Genomic DNA, 19,746 nt, shown 5'->3' with positions numbered 1-19,746 from the left:
GAACATTTCCGAAAGTATTCCGGAAACAGCCGAATGGGGCAGAGACGTCACAAATAGGAAACAAAAGGTCGAGGCAGGTGCCATTATTGTTTATCGACGAGAGTTGCGTTCGGTTTTTATCAAAAAATCGCTAAAATGGTTCAAACCTGTCATACTATGTGGTGTACAAATAGCCATTTGTCGCAAGGTAGTACCCATGAGTTCCCGAACGCGAGAAAAAGAGCTGGACTACGCAGACAATGAGTAAAGTTCATCCGTGCTAAGAGGGCTAATTTTGCAGACCCGGCCTCCGGCACGGTATTGTGTAATGCGCATTTTACACCTGAAAGCTATTCGAACTATGGACAAGTGAAATCAGGTTTTGCTAAGAAATTGCTGCTGAAAGCAGATGCGGTGCCCACCATACATGCGCAGCCACCTAAATGTCCCGAGATATCAAGAAAGAGGACGATGACTGGCTCTGATGAGACCACCCAACCACCCCAGGCAAAGCAAAGGAGGGAAATGACCAGAGTGAGTACTCTTTTATAATGAAAAACATATCACGCATTGGATATAGGACTGGACACATGTATAAATTATCGCTTGTAAAATATATACAACAAATCCTCTAATACCATTCATATTTGTGTCTGTTGGAAGAGCGAAAACCTATGATAGCACAATAAATGATAATTATTCTATACATTATTTTGTGGTCACGGTGTATCAGCTTCACAAAAAGAAATGCTAAACAAACCTTTCGGTGTTTCCCCACACAATCTGTTGTCGGTGTTTCATCAGTGTGATTGCTCCCCTCAAAGATCGTTTCACTAGGCTGCATTGGCTTTCGTTTGGGCTCCAATTTATAAGCCAAAACACCAAAGAAAGATTCATAACTCTCCTCGTCACCATTAGAAGAACGTTCGTTATGTCGGATTTGTCGCTGCAACTAGAAACAAAACTGTCCGCCATCATCGCCGCCATTCAGTAATAAGCACTGAGCCGGTTGTTTCCTTGTTGTGACGTCACGCACACAATATGCTAGATTTCCGGGATCTCGGGCGCCGGTCGTTTTAGCTTGACAATCGATCCAAATTTCTATCATTTTCTTGGTGTTGCGATGTGTGTAATTACACAAAGTGGCATGATATGAATCCAAAAGGCATGCGTTTATGGATAAATGATGGAATATTAGCATTTCCCCAGGTGTTGTAATACCCTTTAAGTACCTATGGACTCGATTAATTTGCTCACAATAAATTTTTGGATGTCCTTCAAGTTGCTGAATCGCAGGTAGGAAATGTCGCCTTTATTCCTGTCCCGGTCCTGGTCGGTAGTGAAGATGTGGGTGATGCCGGCACCTCTAATTAGAGGGACGCACTCATCGCATGGGCATTTCGTCACAAACAGCATGGCAGCTTCCTCTGGGTTGACATCGCGAGTTCTAGAAAGTCAGAGTTGTCAAACTGCTGTTGAACGGCGTTAACATCCACGTTCCATACCTGAAGGTGAGCGCGTTCTGCTCAGCATGGACAATGTATCTATACTTGCGTCGCTTTCTGTCCTCCTGTTTATCGTCCATGAGTGGGTACTCTGCGTACTGTGAGCCAGCGGGGTAAGCATTATAGCCACAACCCACCAGGGACAGATGACGGGGTCCATTAAGGCCAGCCTGGGACAAGAAAGGGATGATTTACTTTGAAAGTGCTCGATCAATTCATTGCTAAAGTCGAAACAAGAAAAAGAAATGAACTTACAGACTGTCTAATGGTCCAAATAACGGCGCCAACGCCCACTTTCGGGTCCTCTGAAGTGATAACAAGATGGTTACAGGCTGTTATAGAAAGGTTAAAGAAATTATCTGCTCTATATTTTAACCCTGAGCAAACCTGTTCTGTAGGCAAGTAGCCTGGCTTGGATGATGCAATGGCGGGCGAATTCTTGCGACACTCCCTCATGATGAGGGGGAGGCGCCGAGCTGGGGAGTAATGTATTTGGGCCCGAGGGTTCCCTGTTGCAGGTGAAATTGTCATTTAAAAAAAAATCAAAATCAAATTTGCTGCCATTGACGGGGATAGATATCAAATCCCTGTAAATTGGCAAGGGTAGACAATAAAGAAAATTGAAAATCACAGGCTCCACTATCAAAACCACTGGCCCAGGTCAACGCGTCAGTTATTGATAAAAAAAAATTGCTTGGATAACATTTTCTTTTTTTTTTTGAAGTATATTGAATGAAAAGTGCAGCAAAACGCTGGAAAAACATGAATCTAGTGCAAATAATCCTATTCCAATTCCATAATCACTCCGGCATAGCCAGCTCTTCTCCATCTGCTCCTCAATTGGCTGATTTTTGCTCAGGTGGTGTACCCATCTATTTTTGTGTAACGTCGGCGTGTAACAAACTGGCATCAGCATTTACCCGTTTTCAACTTTTTGGTGTGCACCAACCCGGAACCAGAAACATGAATGAACCTAAATCGACTCCACTGACCACTTACACATATTTTAATGTTCTCAGGAACAAAACACACACACACAAAAAAACTGTTTTTCTTTGGAACTCCAGGGGGAGTTGCGTCCGCGGAAGAGCCCCATGCCTGGGCGAAGCTTTCCTGTCTTCCCCTTACCGCCCTCTGGAAGTCCCGCCCTCCCTCCCGGCTCGGTTGTCGTGGCAACAATTTTAAAGTCAAAGAGATGCCTAAGGCAATTATGGCTGGCGATTTTCAAGCCAGACCGTGGTTATGACGATATTATTTTCTCCGTAGGTACACGGATGAATTATCACGTTATGTTCATACCATGGGTTTCATACTCGTTAACGTTTCTGCATCTTACATGTCTGCATATGTGGGCATTGATCTGCACACCTCACAGTAAACCTAGTTTTTTGTTCATCACAGCCGAGCCAATCCCAGCGGTCTTGCCACGGGGCTGAAAGTATTTCTCCCTTCTTTTTCTTTTCATATTGGATTTGACTTTCCCTCAACTCCTCGGGTGCCTTTCTCTTTTCTTGAGAGGTCTTTATTCCCCCGGTGCTTGGCCGGGTGCTGGGTGTTTCACATAGATGTTGTCTTGTAGTATAACGTCAGGTTGGTACTGAGATACTGACAATCAATCAGAAGCAGTAATCACGTTGAGCACACTCACGCGGGGTTGCGCACGGTCATGCGGCAGCCAGCGAACGAGGTGCGTTTATGCCTCACGGAGAGCAACAGCTGGCTGCATAGACTGTAAGGTTGTATCGATTGAGATAGCGTAACATCATCAAAACATGGAATCACTGTGAATTAATGTGAAAAATTTTTTTTTAGGGCTGTCAAAATTATCGCGTTAACACACGGTAATTAATTTTTTAAATTAATCACGTTAAAATATTTGACGCAATTAACGCACATGTCCCGCTCAGACAGTATTCTGCCTTTTGGTAAGTTTTATAGCAAGGCTTTTTGTGCTGTCTAACAGCGAACTCTTGTGGTCGCTTTGCGACATGGTTTATTGTTTTCTTGCCAGTTCAATATGGCTGCACGACGTCTCGGGCTGACGCCTACGTTGTAATGTTGTGCTTATATGATCCTTGGACAAGATTTGTCCATAAGTATGGTTGTTGTAAAGAATGTACATATTATGTTGGTAAGCGAAATGCTATATTTTTTGTATGGGACGCTTTTTGTTTATTTTTAGTGAACCTGTATAGCGTGCTAAGCTAATGTTGTTGCTAATGCAGTGCTTGTGTACTTTTTTTTGTAGTTTTACGATGGTCTAAAGAGGACAATGGTTTGAGGCTATTTTATTAATAAATCAGATGAAAAAGGAAGAAGTCTGATTATTAAGGCGTCGTTCACTAGCTGTCTAGCTTTGGAAAAAGTACACGCTTCAGAGTGAGGACAGCATAGACAGATTTAAATGACAGTAGAGTGAAAATGCTTACTACAGTCCTTATGTACCGTATGTTGAATGTATATATCCATCTTGTGTCTTATCTTTCCATTCCAACAATTTATTTTACAGAATATATATATAATTTACAGAAAAATATGGCATATTTTATAGATGGTTTGAATTGCGATTAATTGCGATTAATTACGATTAATTAATTTTTAAGCTGTAATTAACTCGATTAAACATTTTAATCGTTTGACAGCCCTAATTTTTAAAAAAATGATTTTTACTGGCCGCACCGGGCCAGTGGTTGGAGCACTCTGGTGACCCTGACGGTTTTAAAAGTATGTCCAGGCCACTTATATTGTCGACCCCTGAACTGGGATGGATGACACTGAATGATCGATTACGCTTCAGTGCCATTAGATTGGATGTCTTTCACCAACAATGGCATGCAGCCAATGAATTCATTTATTAAATGACACTAAGGATGGCTGCTGATCTGTTCCCCTAGTTTCAGTGTTAAAAGTGGAAATATGCCATAGTTACTGTGTGGTCAATGTAAAAACAGTTCATTTGTAGAACGTCAATGGCAGCCAACGAGTTCATAAATGGGGGGGCAGGGTTTACAGAGTGTTTCTCACCGGTGAAATCCACAGTGATGCTGTGGCACCCCAGCCACCACAGCAGCCAGGACTTTCACCAACTCCCTCATGTTGTGTCGAAGGTTGGAAAAGTAGGGCTCCACGCAGAAGTTTTCCAGATGCATTTGAGTCAAAAGCATTTGATGCTGATGAGAGTCCGCAATCAGGAACCGTCTGGAGAAATCTTCCAAGTGGTTCTCCTGTTCCCTACAGAAGAGCCGTAGTCATTGTTATTCTGGATTGACTGCTTCTCTCGAACTGATTGATTCTATCAAATCTATTGTAACACCTGTAGTAGAGCTCCTCCGTGTCCAGCTCATCGTCCGTCTGCGTCACCATGAAATCGCACTCTCTGGACGTCTCGCCCACAAACTGCACCATGCCTGGAGCCAGGGGTTGCAGCAGCAAGCAGATATGCGCGCGGCTGTTGGACTTCAGCTTCTCTGTAGCCACCGCGTCCAGTGCGGCTTCCTCAGAGATGTTGCCAACGGGAGCATGGGGGCCGGACCTTAGCATGCTGACCTCAGGGTCTCCGGGCCAGAAGGAAATCTCAGTCACCCCGGCTGAAAACACAATCGATTGCATTCATGAAGACCACTGAAAACATTAAATAAATGACTCAATCTCACGAGAGCTCCGTGCACCGTTAATAATCATCTTCAGACATGTTGCGCACGGTCGCCTAGAGAAGTACAGCTGACATTCGGCCAGGCGGGCAGCATGCTGGATGATGGCTGCCTGGCCTGCATGAAGCTCGTGTCCACTGTAGTGGAGGCCCACTACCTTACTGTCCCGCACTACCACGAGACCCACATTGCGAATCTGGAAAACAGAAGGCCAGATGAAATGAAGGTGCCTTGAGATTCGAGGAGGTGTTCTTAGGACAATTTTTTTTTGGTTTTGTTGCTTTGACATGTGAGCTGCCATTGACAGGAATAGACACCTAATCAGTTTCAACTGCAAGCCCTCCCACTTGAAATGGATTGGATGTCAATTGCTGTCAATAGATTTTTTAAAAATATCAGTTTCATAATAAATAGTCTCTTTCCATAATCTGTGACGTGGGCAGGCAGAGACGAATGAGTTAAGATGATAACTTTTGAATAGATATCCCCTTATATTGTTTTTGTCAACAATGAAGATAAGGAAAATAGTTTGTCATGACCAAGTTTGTAATGATGATGAGACAATAACAAGCTAAAACCGAGTCTTGGCAGTGTACAACAAAACGAGACGAATGCCAGTTTTCGTCTCGTTTCCGTCATATGTTCACAATGGGTGACATTTTCCAACTGCATGAGTCAGCCTGTATCGTAGCAGTGTTTGGTTTGGTTACTAATGTGACGTGCTGCGCCCCGTCCACACTCCCCGGTGTCCTCGCCAGGCTCCAGGCTTACTTGTTTTGAAACACAAGGTAAGATTTTTCTTTCCTATCTTGCCAAGAGAGAACATTCAATGTTGCTTGAGCTTTTAAAGGTCTGTGCCAAGTGATAATCACACACTAAATGTAACCCATAACATTAGCATAGCATTCGCGTTAGCATCAACTTTAATGTGGCAACTGTCCTCTTAAACTTTCGGACAACATTTTTTATTTTTTTACAGCCAGTTCTTGGCGGGCAGGTGGGTATATTTAATTGAAAGTAATGTATAATTTTCCTGCTGAGTGTTTATTATCATCACAAAGTTGTCATTTTCCATGCAGACGCTACAATATGTACTTATCTGCCAATGTTCATTCAAAATACAGTGGGGAGAACAAGTATTTGATACACTTCCGATTTTGCTGGTTTTCCCACTTGCAAGCCATGTAGAGGTCTGTAATTTGTATCATAAGTTCTCTTCAACTGTGAGGGACAGAATCTAATACAAAAATCCAGAAAATCACATTGTATAATTTTTAAATAATAAATTTGTATTTAACTGCAATAATAAATTTGTATTTAACTGCATGAAATAAGTATTTGATACATTACCAACTAGTAAATATTTCGGCTCTCAGTTCCTTTTTAAGAACCCCTACTGTTCTCCACTCATTACCGGAAGTAACTGCACCTGTTTGAACTTGTTACCTGTATAAAAGACACCTGTTCACATGCTCAAACAAACAAACTCCAACCTCTCCACAATGGCCAAGACCAAAGAGCTGTGTAAGGACATCAGGGATAAAATAATAGACCTGCACAAGGCTGGGATGGGCTACAGGAAAATAAGCAAGCAGCTTGGTGAGAAGGTAACAACTGTTGGAGCGATTATTTGAAAATGGAAGAAGTTCAAGTTGATGGTCAATCTGCCTCGTGGAAGGTGAGGGATCAGCCCAGAACTACACGGCAGGACCTGGTTAATGACCTGAAGAGAGCTGGAACCACAGTCTCGAAGAAAACCATCGGAAACACATTACGCCATCATGGATTAAAATCCTACAGCGCACGCAAGGTCCCGCTGCTGAAGCCAGTGCATGACCAGACACGTCTGAAGTTTGCCACTGACCATCTGGATGATCCAGAGGAGCAATGGGAGAGGGTCATGTGGTCGGATGAGAGCAAAATTGAACTTTTTGGTCTAAACTCGGCTCATAGTGTTTGGAGGAAAATGAAGGATGAGTACAACCCCAAGAACACCATCCCAACCGTGAAACATGGAGGAGGAAACATCATTTTTTGGGGCTGCTTCTCTGCCAAGGATACAGGACGACTGCACCGTATTGAGAGGAGGATGGATGGGGCTATGTATCGCCAGATCTTGGCTGACAACCTCCTTCCTTCAGTGAGAGCCCTGAAAATGGGTCGTAGCTGGGTCTTCCAGCATGACAACGACCCAAAGCACACAGCCAAGGCAACTAAAGAGTGGCTCCGTAAGAAGCATCTTAAGGTCCTGGAGTGGCCTAGCCAGTCACCAGATCTGAACCCGATAGAAAATCTATGGAAGGAGTTGAAAGTCCGTGTTTCCGGCAGCAGCCCCGAAACCTGAAGGCTCTGGAGAAGATCTGCATGGAGGAGTGGGCCCAAATCCTTGCTGCAGTGTGTGCAAACCTTGTCAAGGACTACAGGAAACGTTTGGTATCTGTAATAGCAGAAAAAGGTTTCTGTACCAAATATTAAGTTCGATTTTTGTGATGTATCAAATACTTATTTCATGCAATTAAATGCAAATTTATTATTTAAAAATCATACAACGTGATTTTCTGTTTTTTTGTATTGGATTCCGTCCCTCACTGTTGAAGAGAACTTATGATACAAATTACAGACCTCTACATGCTTTGCAAGTGGGAAAACCAGCAAAATCGGCAGTGTATCAAATACTTGTTCTCCCAACTGTAGTTGGAAGCCTTTATTTATTTATTTGTTTTTGTCGTTTTATTTATCGTGGTGGAGGAGTCTGAGTGCCCGGCTGACCCGAGGAGCTATGCTGTTGGGGACTTTTTGACCCTAATATGGTTTCCCATGGTAGATTGTTCTCAGGTGAAGGGTCTGACAAAGAACAGTTCAGACTAACCTGATAGATAGTTACAACATGACAACGTGTACCCGACTTGAAGAAGTACCGGGAGACGGGTGAGCGCCCGACTCGGTGGTCGCCCATGGTCACCCACAAAATGCAAGCCACCTTGTTATTAAAACATGTGACATGATCCCAGTATTTGACATAATTTAAAACACTTAGCTTACTCACTTCCACTGCCTTTCTCTCTCCTCATCGATTTCTATAGGATCCTTTGGAAACCCAAAAAGGCTCACACAAATCTCCCTGGTGTAACAACAAAATCCTGCAGCACAACGGGCTGTCACGACGCAAAAAATAGAGGGAAAACTCTGCAAAATCCAAAGGACTTCAACCGAAACAAATGTGGCTGTCAGGTGAACCGTTTATCAACTGACGTCACATCCCGAATCTTCCTCAATCTGACACTCTGGAAGAAGTCACCCATTCTCATGCCGCGAGATTCAAGAAGTTGAATAAACATGTTGATTGCGTCTGCCAAGCAGTCTACTTCATTCAGAGACATAACACTCACTGTATTATGAAATAAACATGATTGTTTTGTATCATATACATGTACACATATTATCATTAATTAGGCATTTATAATAATCTTTCGTTTAATTCGATAACAATCGCATACTACAATAACAGTAATAAACAAGAAAATGTGCTGTTGCAGACCAGTTGCATCACTCGAATGCTCTCCTTTAGCCTCAAACTTGGATGTTTTCACGATGTTCAGCGTTTCCCGATTTTTTGAGGGGGACCAGAACCTTCCTTCATGACTCCCATCACAGTTTTGCTTTAAACAAGGCTATTAAAACCCACATAATTTTTTTGTCACCCAGTTGTGATGGAAATTGTGAGTCTAGACTGGATATCCGCATCTGCTAATGTTACTGAGAAAACTTGTGAATTTCCTCTCTCTTAGAAAGATGAACCAGATGCAACTGGCAGGTGTGAATGATGCACGTTATGATCACCTTTTACTTTAGCATGCTATATTTGATGTACCAATAGCAACAAACACAATATGATAATAGCCATTTAAGGTCACACATTTGTGTTAAGACTCCTCTCAGGAACTAGAAGATTATAAAAGCATGTACCGCTCCCCATTCGGGGGAGACACTGTGTTACAGACATTATACTCTGTCACATTGTTTTCTCTAAACTGCAGTTTGTAATAACGAAATCTCATCACTGTGAGTGTTGTTAATCTTACTTTAAAAAAGTAATTAATTACAGTTACAAATTACTTCTCCTAAAAAGTAATTGCCTTAGTAACTCAGTTACCTGAATGTAAGAGTAATTAGTTACTTGGCAAAGTAACTGGTTTTACTTTACATGTTTTTTTTCCATAAAAAAAAAAGAACAAAAAAAAAAAACAGGTCACAGTATGTGAAGTTCAAAGGGTTTTTGGGACAATCGTCCTAGCCCAATTCTTTACCCTAAACTTAACAAGACACAGGGGTATTGTGGATATTGCGATAATTAGATCGTAACCTTTGCTATGTTTGGAAGTCATTTAATGTTGTGAATCAACCGTTAACCCTTTATTGCCAAATATATCACATTTGATACACCTAAAATTTCATAATTTTGAGAGTAATTCAGAATTTGGACATTTCTGTTTGGAAAAAAAAATGATGGATGCAAGTCAACACATGCATCTGCAGGTTCCATGAGAGAAAAAAAAAAACAGGATTTAGCTAGGGCTATAGATATTAGCGCGCTTACTACACATATTCATTTTGACATTTCTTTTTACAAATTTGAAAAAAAAAAAAGGTTTAGGATTAGGCCCTCATTTTTCAAATTTTGGGATTCTCTGATAATTGCTTCATTTTGCAGGTCTTTAGTTGTTAAAATTGTTAAAATTACTCCCGTTTTTGCATTAGTTCCCTTCTGTCTACTTTCTACACGTGAAAGTTTTAAAACTGTTTCATCATTTAAAGATAGATTCAAGTCAAGATTTTGCCGATTTAGGAGTATTTTAGATAAAAAGTTACTGTACTTAGGTTCGCTAGGAAGGTTCTATACAACAGAGCCTTTCTGAGAAGTCTACTGCTTTAAGATGGCGGCTGTTTACTAACACCAGCAAGTGTATCATTTTGCATCTACTCCTCTATACATTTGTTAACGCTGCCGAGTCTGTTATTTCGCATCTAGTTCATATACATGTGATATCTACAGTAGCATCACGTGGGCGTAATTTGTAGGCTGTCGGCTATAGTTAGGTATTATTGGAGCCACCTAGCCTAGCATCGCGTTTGCAACGGCATCACAACTCCTTCTTTCCCACTCCCGCTCTTCTCTCTCCATGTCTTGCAGACTTTTCTTGCGTCATTCAAACAACGTAGTAACACAAAGTAACGCACGCCTTTACATCCTGTCACTACAACGGGGAACTTTAATCCATGACTTGCCAATGCAATATCCATTCCTAAAACGCATTTTGCTAAGCTTTTGAACAAATTTTTAATTATGAGTTTTATTACTTTTCTTAGTTATTATTTGTTTATGGTGATCCCGTAGTTAAATGTCATGAGTTTATAATTCATTATTTTTCATCTATTGTTAATTTTATTTGAGCACCATGAGTGATAAGGGTCTTTCCGTTAACAAATGCCCAGTATCTCAATTTAGAGAGATCAAAAAGTCACTTTATGCGGAGCTAGTAAGCTACTGTGCTAAACCATGACCAGACCATGCACAAATGCTGTGCATTGGCTTACTATCCTGCATACATACTGGCGCAATACCAATACCAATAATTTCCAAAAATATTTTGAATACTTTTATTGGCTCATATTATCGATCAGCTCTTTTATTAACATGTAATTATTGTCGACCAAAACTAGACGAAATTTGTTTTGAGATTTCGTCGAAGAAAACTACATGAGTACGAACACATTTTGAAATGACTAAAACATAGACTTCATCACCTATTGACGTGACACTTCGTCATTCTTTGCGTCACGCCTTATCAGAGGAGGCCGAGCTTCATTTAGTATAGTCAGGCGAAGACTGCACACGCTCATGTCTAAGCAGGATTCAAGCTTGGATTTTTGAAGAACTACGAAAGCTGTACCGCATACAAACAGGAAGGATTGTCTCAGGAGTTATTTTTTCGATGATTCAAGGTAAAAACATTTTTCGTGCATGCATTTTGAAACGTTGCGAAGAAAATCAATGGGAGAATGGGAACCGCTACGGCATTGGCGTCATTCTTCAACATACAGTGGGGAGAACAAGTATTTGATACACTGCCCCATTGGCAGTGTATCAAATACTTGTTCTCCCCACTGTATATACTTAAAATACACGCGTAACTGCCCGGTTTTTTGCTCTTTTAACAAAGACTCGAGACAGTTTTACATCCATATCTACAAAGAATTTAGTGATTGAAGCATTTATTCGCAGGAATTTTCTTCTTTGTTTACACATGGAGGCGGCTAATTTTCGTAACTGACTAGCCTCATACAGTCCCTGACAAAAGTCTTGTCGCTTATCCATTTTGTACAAACAATTGTTAATAACCTGACTTCCAGTTATTCAATTGGTTTCAGATATGGCTCATATGAAAGCTAAGACCCTCCCAAATTATGTTGAATGTACAAAAATATATTTGTTTCACTGAAAAAAGATTTATCATTTAATGAAGAAATAAAGGTCCAATTTTGGCAAGACAAAAGTTTTGTTGCCTACAGAAAGTAGTGTGAAAATTGAACAAAAAATGTACTTCAAACACAAAAATATGTTACATAACATAAGCAAATTAAGTAGTGGTGCTGTGAGATCCAAATTTAATATTTTGTATGACTTCCATGGGCTTCGGCAAGGATTCATACAATTTACTGATGAAGTCATCAGGAACATCAAAGAAAGCAGTCTTGCATGCCTCCCAGAGTTCATCAACATTCTTGGGTTTCGTCTTCCATGCTTCCTCTTTCATCCTACCCCAGACATGCTCAATGATGTTCATGTCTGGTGACATGGAGGCGGCTAATTTTCGTAACTGACTAGCCTCATAGCTGGCAATATTTACGCAAAATAAATGCTACCTGCACGTTATTTTTGCTTTTAACCAAGAATCGAGACTGTTTTACGTCCATATCCATAAAGAATTCAGGGATTTAAGCATTTATTCAGAAGAATTTTCACCAGAAAAGCTCTGTTTACGTCAGGCGGCCGCTAGCCTCATTCGCTAACAGAGTAGCATTGTACTACGACATATATAGATAAAATAAACGCTAACTTCACGGTTTTTTTGCTTTTAACCAAGAATCGAGACTGTTTTACGTCCATTTCTATGAAGAATTCGGGGATTTAAGCGTTTATTCACAAGAATTTTCGCCAGAAAAGCTCTGTTTTCCGTCAAGCGGCCGCAAGTCTCATTCGCTAACAGAGTAGCATTGTACTTCGACATACATATGTAAAATAAACCCTAACTGCATGGTTTCTTTGCTTTTAACCATGAATCGAGACTGTTTTACGTCCATATTTATGGAGAATTCGGGGATTTAAGCATTCATTCACAAGAATTTTCAGCAGAAAAGCTCTGTTTACGTCAGGCGGCCGCTAGCCTCATTCGCTAACAGAGTAGCATTGTACTTCGATATATATACGTAAAATAAACACTAACTGCACGGTTTCTTTGCTTTTAACCAAGAATCGAGACTGTTTTACATCCATATCTATGAAGAATTCGGGGATTTAAGCATTTATTCACAAGAATTTTCGCCAGAAAAGCTCTGTTTCTGTCAGGCGGCCACCAGCCTCATTCGCTAACAGAGTAGCATTGTACTTCGACAGATATACATAAAATAAACATTACTGCACGATTTCTTTGTGTTTAATCAAGAATCAAGACTGTTTTACGTCCATATCTATGAAGAATTCGGGGATTTAAGCTTTTAATCACAAGAATTTTCGCCAGAAAAGCTCTGTTTACGTCAGGCGGCCGCTAGTGTCTCCGCTACAGTATATAGCAGTGGTCCCCAAACTACGGCCCGCCTCCGCCCCCTGAACAATTTTTTTTTTCTCCTTTCAATAGTGTTATTTATTTCCTGGCTTTTTTCTGCAAAGAACCCAGAGAGGGCTATTTGGTTATTATCTATTTAATTAACAGTGTTATTATTATTTATTATTATATTATATTACATATTGTTATTATTGTTATTTTTATTTTATTTACTTTTGTTCCGTGAAGAATCCAGAAAGGGTTATTTGATTGTGGCTTTCTGAAAAACAATAATTTTTTACATTTAGGCTCTCCTGCAATCGTCACACCTTTTCTGTAACAAACTGACCCCAGCCCCTCATCAGAGAAGGGAAAAGTTATGTGGCCCTCACAGGAAAAAGTTTGGGGACCCCTGGTATATAGTGTATAATGATAATAAAGGGCTATTCTATAAGTTGTGATTGTATATAGAATTTATTAATAATCTAATCACATATTATTTATAATTGATTTTGCATGTTTTCCTTAAGTATTAGGTTTCTGATGTTAAATTGAGTGATTTAGTAGCTGTTGAAAACTTGCAGTACATAAAAAAAAATTAAGTTGCCATTTTGGTCAAAAACTTATATGTTAAATATTGCTATTGATCCTGACAATATAGGTGATTATCTCTGCATTTGGTGATTTTTGTGCATCTGGTGTAAAATCTGAGACTTTTATAGCCATTTTAAGTTGTTGTTGTACTTATATAAAAAATAATTAATCGGGATTTTATCAGGGAACGACTTTGAATTTTTTGATGCTGCTGCTCATGGAGACTCATATATTGCTAAGGTAGGTGCCTGTTTTGGTTTTAGGTCGGTAGCAGCTTTGGTTTTGAAAATATTTGAATTTGAAGTGTTTGAAAATAGGCCCCCTACAAATCGGCCCCGTTTCCCGTGTCATGTCAATAGGTTATGAAGTCTATGACTAAAATATGACTAAGATTAATAAGTATTTTTCGTCCAAAAGACTTAAGACGAACATTAAAAGGGCTGCTAAAAACAACAATGCAGTGAAGCGACCACGGTCACTGAAAGGGTTAAGCAACCATCTTTCATTTATACAAGGTATTGTATTTCTCTAAAAAATATGCTAGTATTTTCCCACAAACCTGATTATCATCATCTTCTGGTTGCCCCTGGGGGAACAGCTCCAACCACAAACTCAGCAAGCTGAACAGATTTATCTTCGACAACCTGGGGCCATGACCTGGACCCCCGCAAAAAAAAAGAAAAAAAAAAAGATTCAGATCACTGCACTAATTCTATTGTTACAAATTATTTGGACCGAAACAAAACAAGACAAGACAAAACAAAATGAATCATATTACAGTACTGCACTACAATGGCATATTAGGGGCACACAAAGTAAGAAAAAAAAAGATATTCTCCTTTTATCTCGTAATATTACGAGATAAAGTTGTAATATTACGAAATTGTTAAAAATTGTTGTTTCTATATCCGGCAAAATGCTTGAAATACGATTTATGACAGCGTCGCAATTTCAAATTCCCGCAAAACGAACACATGGCAGATTTTATTGTGAGAAAAATCAACATGGGTTCCAAGAATGTTAAACCAGATGGTGAAAAAAGATGAGGCTTACTATTGAAATGATGATGGAATTGACTAAAAAATCTGAGCGTGGTGTGCTCGTCCATGAACTGCTTGACAATACTCCTCCGACCTCCGTTTGCCAATCTTTATAAGTTAAGGTGACAATTATTATTGTGGTACCATCACCAAAGAGATTGTCAGCTTTGTCAGGTTTTTTAATCATTTATTTCAGAACTTGTGTGACACAACTGCCAACTGTCCGCGGCAGTTGATGCCAGCAACAACAGGACGTTAAAAGAGAAAGTAATATCTCAACTAGGCATGTGCCGGTTACGGTTTGAAGGTTTACCTGGTATGAAAACGTCACGGTTTCAAAACAACTAAAATTTCATACCGTTGTACGGTATTCGCTATTTTACATGTCCCAAAAATGCAGCCAGAAGTGTTTTGGGGCGGTAACGCTCACTCTCCGGTTGTTGCTGTGTGTGTGTGTCAGTGACGCTATTCTGCTAGACAGCGAGCGAACCAAAAAAGAAACACTCCAAACACGAAGCGTACTTTTCTTGAATTTATGGTAATCATGGTAACTGAATTATGCAAAATGTATACATTTGGAACGTTGTATTTTTATAGCATTATTATATTTATAGTATTTTTCCACATGTGAGTAGCTTCATTGGAATAAACACAACAGAATGTGGGGAATTTATATCCATGAACGCCATGAAAAAAGTTTGCCACAAACAAAACACACATTTTCCTTTCAAATTCAAAATACAAACAAACTAAAAATTTACAAAGACGAACGTTAGCCTAGTCTTAGGGGAGAGCAACTTTGTCGAGGTAATAACTTAGTCTCACTGAGAAATACGCTTCATTGAAGGGAAAAAGGATAGCGTCAAAGATCGCTAATGGCGACAGATTATCTTGCACCTAGGCAAAATGCATGTTTGCTGGACAAGGCGAGGTCTCACTCCGAATGTTTTTTAGATGAAACCTTTACACAATAATATTTACATTTTAACTAACTTATACATTTTTAACTAACTTATTAGCTTATGAATTATTTTTCTTTTTAACATAAAGGCATGACATAAAGAGTAGAGTTGACACAGAGGCTGAAAATGGCGAAACTTCACTTGAGCTTTTTCACTTCTCAAAAAAAAAAAGTCATAGAGTGTATATATATATATATTTTTTTTTTAAATTTCATTTAGAAGTGTTCTTACTTTTTTTTTTATAGCAATTATTTTTGTTCTTGCTCTAATCTTGAGCAACCTGAGCTGTGGGTAGTCTACTGTATAAATTCTATTTATTTTAATTTTATTTAATATATTTGTTATTTTTTGTTAATTATTTATTTTAACTAGGGCTGTCAAAATTATCGCGTTAACGGGCGGGAATTAATATTTTTTAATTAATCACGTTAAAATATTTGACGCAATTAACGCACGTGCCCCGCTCAAACAGATTAAAATGACAGCACAGTGCAAGGTCCACTTGTTACTTGTGTTTTTTGGGAGTTTTGTCGCCCTCTGCTGGCGCTTGGGTGCGACTGATTTTATGGGCTTCAGCACCCATGAGCATGGTGTAATTATTGACATCAACAATAGCGGGCTACTAGTTTATTTTCTGATTGAAAATTTTACAAATTTTATTAAAACCAAAACATTAAGAGGGGTTTTAATATAAAATTTCTATAACTTGTACTAACATTTATCTTTTAAGAACTACAAGTCTTTCTATCCATGGATCGCTTCAACAGAATGTTAATAATGTTAATGCCATCTTGTTGATTTATTGTTATAATAAACAAATACAGTACTTATGTACCGTATGTTGAATGTATATATCCATCTTGTGTCTTATCTTTCCATTCCAACAATAATTTACAGAAAAATATGGCATATTTTATAGATGGTTTGAATTGCGATTAATTACGATTAATTAATTTTTAAGCTGTGATTAACTCGATTAAAAATTTTAATCGTTTGACAGCCCTAATTTTAACATTATATTCATGGTCCAATTTGCAAATATGTTCTGAATTTTTTTTTTTTAAATCCTGTTCAATGGAAAAAAAGTTTTTTTTCTAACCCATACATCTCAAAATAACACATCTTGGAGCTATAATTGCAATAACGTGATACCGGGAAACGGTATTTTTGCTTAAAGTTATCGTACCGTCAAAATGTCATACCGGCAAATGCCTAATCTTAACTTCACTCTCTCCCACTATGTCGTCAGCCACGCAGCGCAGACCACACAAAACACATTCACCACATTAGAACCCGATTTGTTACATTATTACAGGTATTATCATTATTATTACTATTACTATATTATTCCGATTTTTATTCATAATTTATTTGTTTTGCTCTTTGTAATTGCTATTTGCAATTGTAACAGCCGTATTTACTAAGGATTTAGAGTAGGTTTTCGGGCTGCGGAACGAATTACTGGAATTATAATGTATTCTTAATGGGAAAATCCTGCTCGCCATACGACAATTTCGATTTACAAACAAGATCCTGGAACAAATTAACTTAATTAAATTAATTCGTATGTAGAGGTACCACTATATAATCAATATAAGGATTTATATTAATAATTTGTCTTAGCTCCCAGCCCAGGAATGAAAATGTATATAGTTTTAAGTACTTAATGTAATATTTGGTTATTTTAGCTATATAAACCGCACTACAACCATACAAATTACGTAACGTAAAATTATACACTACGATTTTAATCAATTTTGGGGCCTAAGGCGAACATACAGTGCTGCTCAAAAGTTTGTGAACCCCCTCAACATTTTGGAATTTTCTATTATTTCAACCTGATTTCCTAATCAATCAATTCAGTAGTTTTTTTTGGTTTTTTTAACAGTTGTGTTGTCGAGACTAAATTAAAAAGAGTTTTCATCAACTGATGTAGGTGCAAAATTGAACTGTTTGGTCACAACCAAAACCGCCATGTCTGGCGAAAAGTCAACACTGCATACCACCAAAAGAACCTTCTCCCAACAGTGAAGCATGGAGGTGGGAATGTCAAGATCTGGGCTTGCTTTTCATCCTCAGGACCTGGACAACTCCACATAGTCCAGGGAATCATGAATTCTGAGGAATATTGTCAAATCCTAGAACATAACCTGACGCCATCTGTTTTGAAGTTAAAGCTTGGCAGAAGGTGGATCATGCAACATGATAATGATCCAAAGCATTCCAGCAATACAACCAAGGAATGGCTGAAAAAGAAGAAGATTCATGTTCTGGACTGGCCCAGTCAAAGTCCTGACCTAAATCCCATTGAAATGCTGTGGCGGGACCTGAAGCGAGCAGTTCATGCCAGACGCCCATCAAACCTCTCTCAACTGACTGCGTTCTGCAAGGAAGAATGGGCAAAAATCCCCCAAAGTAGATGTGAGAGGCTGATTAGTCACTACAGAAACCGTTTGGTTGAGGTAATCTCTGCAAAAGGAGGCGCAATATCCTATTAACTGAAGGGGTTCACATACTTTTGCACACATGATATCTGAGTTTTTCTTAAATCAACCACTTTTGTTAAATAAAGAATGACAATATAACTATTTCTTTTGTTTCAGTCCATTATTTGGAATGTCAGTATTGTGGATTTGGGTATAACTTAACATTTAATAAGGTTATTTTAGTTTTTTTTACAAAAAATCTGACCATCGCTGTGGGGTTCACAAACTTTCGAGCAGCACTGTATCCAGGGGCCCTCTTCATGGGTCAGGGGTTAAAAAGGTGAGAAGGGTGTGGAGGAAATATGTTCCGGTCCACAAGGGCTGTCCTAAACGACAAGTTTTCTCTTGATTAGTCAGCCGACTAGTTTTACGATTAATCGACTAATCTAATAATTTTCTTTTTTTCTTTCTTTCTTTTTTTTTTTTTTTTTACTAATTTAGCAACGAAATTTTTGTTGACGCTTATTAATTCCCAAAACCATTTTGGAACACTTAAATTCTTTATCAGACTACAAATAATCATGTAAATGGTAACAATTATTAATCACAAATAAACAATGAGGCTAACATTTAATTTTATTTTCATTAGCAAATGCTGTTAACCAGCTCGAGTGCTATTGTATGACTGATTGGAACTGTACTGCATTGTTTGGCCAGCTAAGCAGAGCTAAGCGATGCTAAACGGAGCTAAGCGAAGCTAAACGGCGCTAAATGAAGCTAAGCGACTGATAGTGCGTGTGTGTGCAGGACAGAATATAAATGCAGCATTCAAATGGCTTTTTATTGTTTTGTTTTTATGTTTGTTTGGTATGCTGACATAATTATACATGACGAATAGTTGGGGGTGCTGCTGGCTCCGGTGTCCCAAGCCCTTGCTCGTTGGGGCAAGGGCAGCAGGTTGGGGGGCCCCCCCCTACTGGTTGGGGGCCTAAGGCGATCGCCTACCTCGCCTGAACAGTAGATCCGCCTATGCCTTTAATATCGTAATATTATGCAAAACAACTTTAATTCATATTACTTTTTTTAATCGTAATGTCATTATTTCAATCACTTATATTACAACGTACGACTTTATACTCGTAATATTATTTATTTAATCTTGTAATATTGTGACTTTATTCTCGTTGTCCTGTTATTTTTCTTTCTTTGTGTGCCCCCTCTATTCTGTGGTGATCAGGTCAAACCTTGCACTATGCTGGCGGTCTGCCTGCTGGAGTCGCTCTCGAGAGGAGTAGCCTGGTCCGCATCGGTGTGACTCTCTCTACAGCTTTCTTCCATTCAATCAGCATGCAGCAGAAATCGGCTTGAGAGTGGACTGAGTCAGCTACCTATCGTGGCCAGCAGGAGGGGATCACTCGACCTCCACCGTACTTAAAAACCGGTGCAGCCGTGTTTGTCGACTGCTATGAAGAGGCCGAAGTACCTGAACCTCGACCGACTGTGTGTGAATGCGTAGTTGTCATGTTTCACGAACACAACATATAGTTATGCCGACTCCTCCATCCTAGCAGTAATTTAGCAACAGACTGCACTTATGCTAGCTTGAAGTAATAAAGGTCGAAAGAACGTTGCACTCACCGTCGTTTACTTGTATTAACTTCACCAAGTCACGGTTTTTAACGGAAGTTTATTCGTATCTGATGTAACACACGACGTTGAGTCTTTTGGTCTTTCTGCGTTTGCACAAGAACACGGACGCGTTTGTTG

At 39.3% G+C, this 19,746-nt stretch overlaps 1 protein-coding gene across 1 annotated transcript in view; it reads right to left on the bottom strand.

The window, feature by feature from the left end:
* Positions 1 to 19,746, bottom strand: part of cdadc1 (cytidine and dCMP deaminase domain containing 1) — a 21,756-nt gene extending 2,010 nt beyond the window's left edge. The window contains exons 1-10 of the mRNA XM_057859783.1: positions 19,618 to 19,746; positions 19,224 to 19,367; positions 14,111 to 14,208; positions 5,153 to 5,330; positions 4,798 to 5,071; positions 4,509 to 4,715; positions 1,872 to 1,993; positions 1,740 to 1,789; positions 1,485 to 1,654; positions 1,237 to 1,426 (exon numbers count right to left, since the gene is read on the bottom strand). Coding sequence (XP_057715766.1) covers positions 1,237 to 1,426; positions 1,485 to 1,654; positions 1,740 to 1,789; positions 1,872 to 1,993; positions 4,509 to 4,715; positions 4,798 to 5,071; positions 5,153 to 5,330; positions 14,111 to 14,208; positions 19,224 to 19,317 — 1,383 coding nt within the window. The 5' untranslated portion in view covers positions 19,318 to 19,367; positions 19,618 to 19,746. The remainder of the gene's footprint in view (positions 1 to 1,236; positions 1,427 to 1,484; positions 1,655 to 1,739; positions 1,790 to 1,871; positions 1,994 to 4,508; positions 4,716 to 4,797; positions 5,072 to 5,152; positions 5,331 to 14,110; positions 14,209 to 19,223; positions 19,368 to 19,617) is intronic.

The sequence above is a fragment of the Corythoichthys intestinalis genome, chromosome 2 (genome assembly GCF_030265065.1).
Source record: "Corythoichthys intestinalis isolate RoL2023-P3 chromosome 2, ASM3026506v1, whole genome shotgun sequence".
Taxonomy (NCBI): Eukaryota; Metazoa; Chordata; class Actinopteri; order Syngnathiformes; family Syngnathidae; genus Corythoichthys; species Corythoichthys intestinalis.
This window is presented reverse-complemented; position numbering and strand designations above follow the sequence as displayed.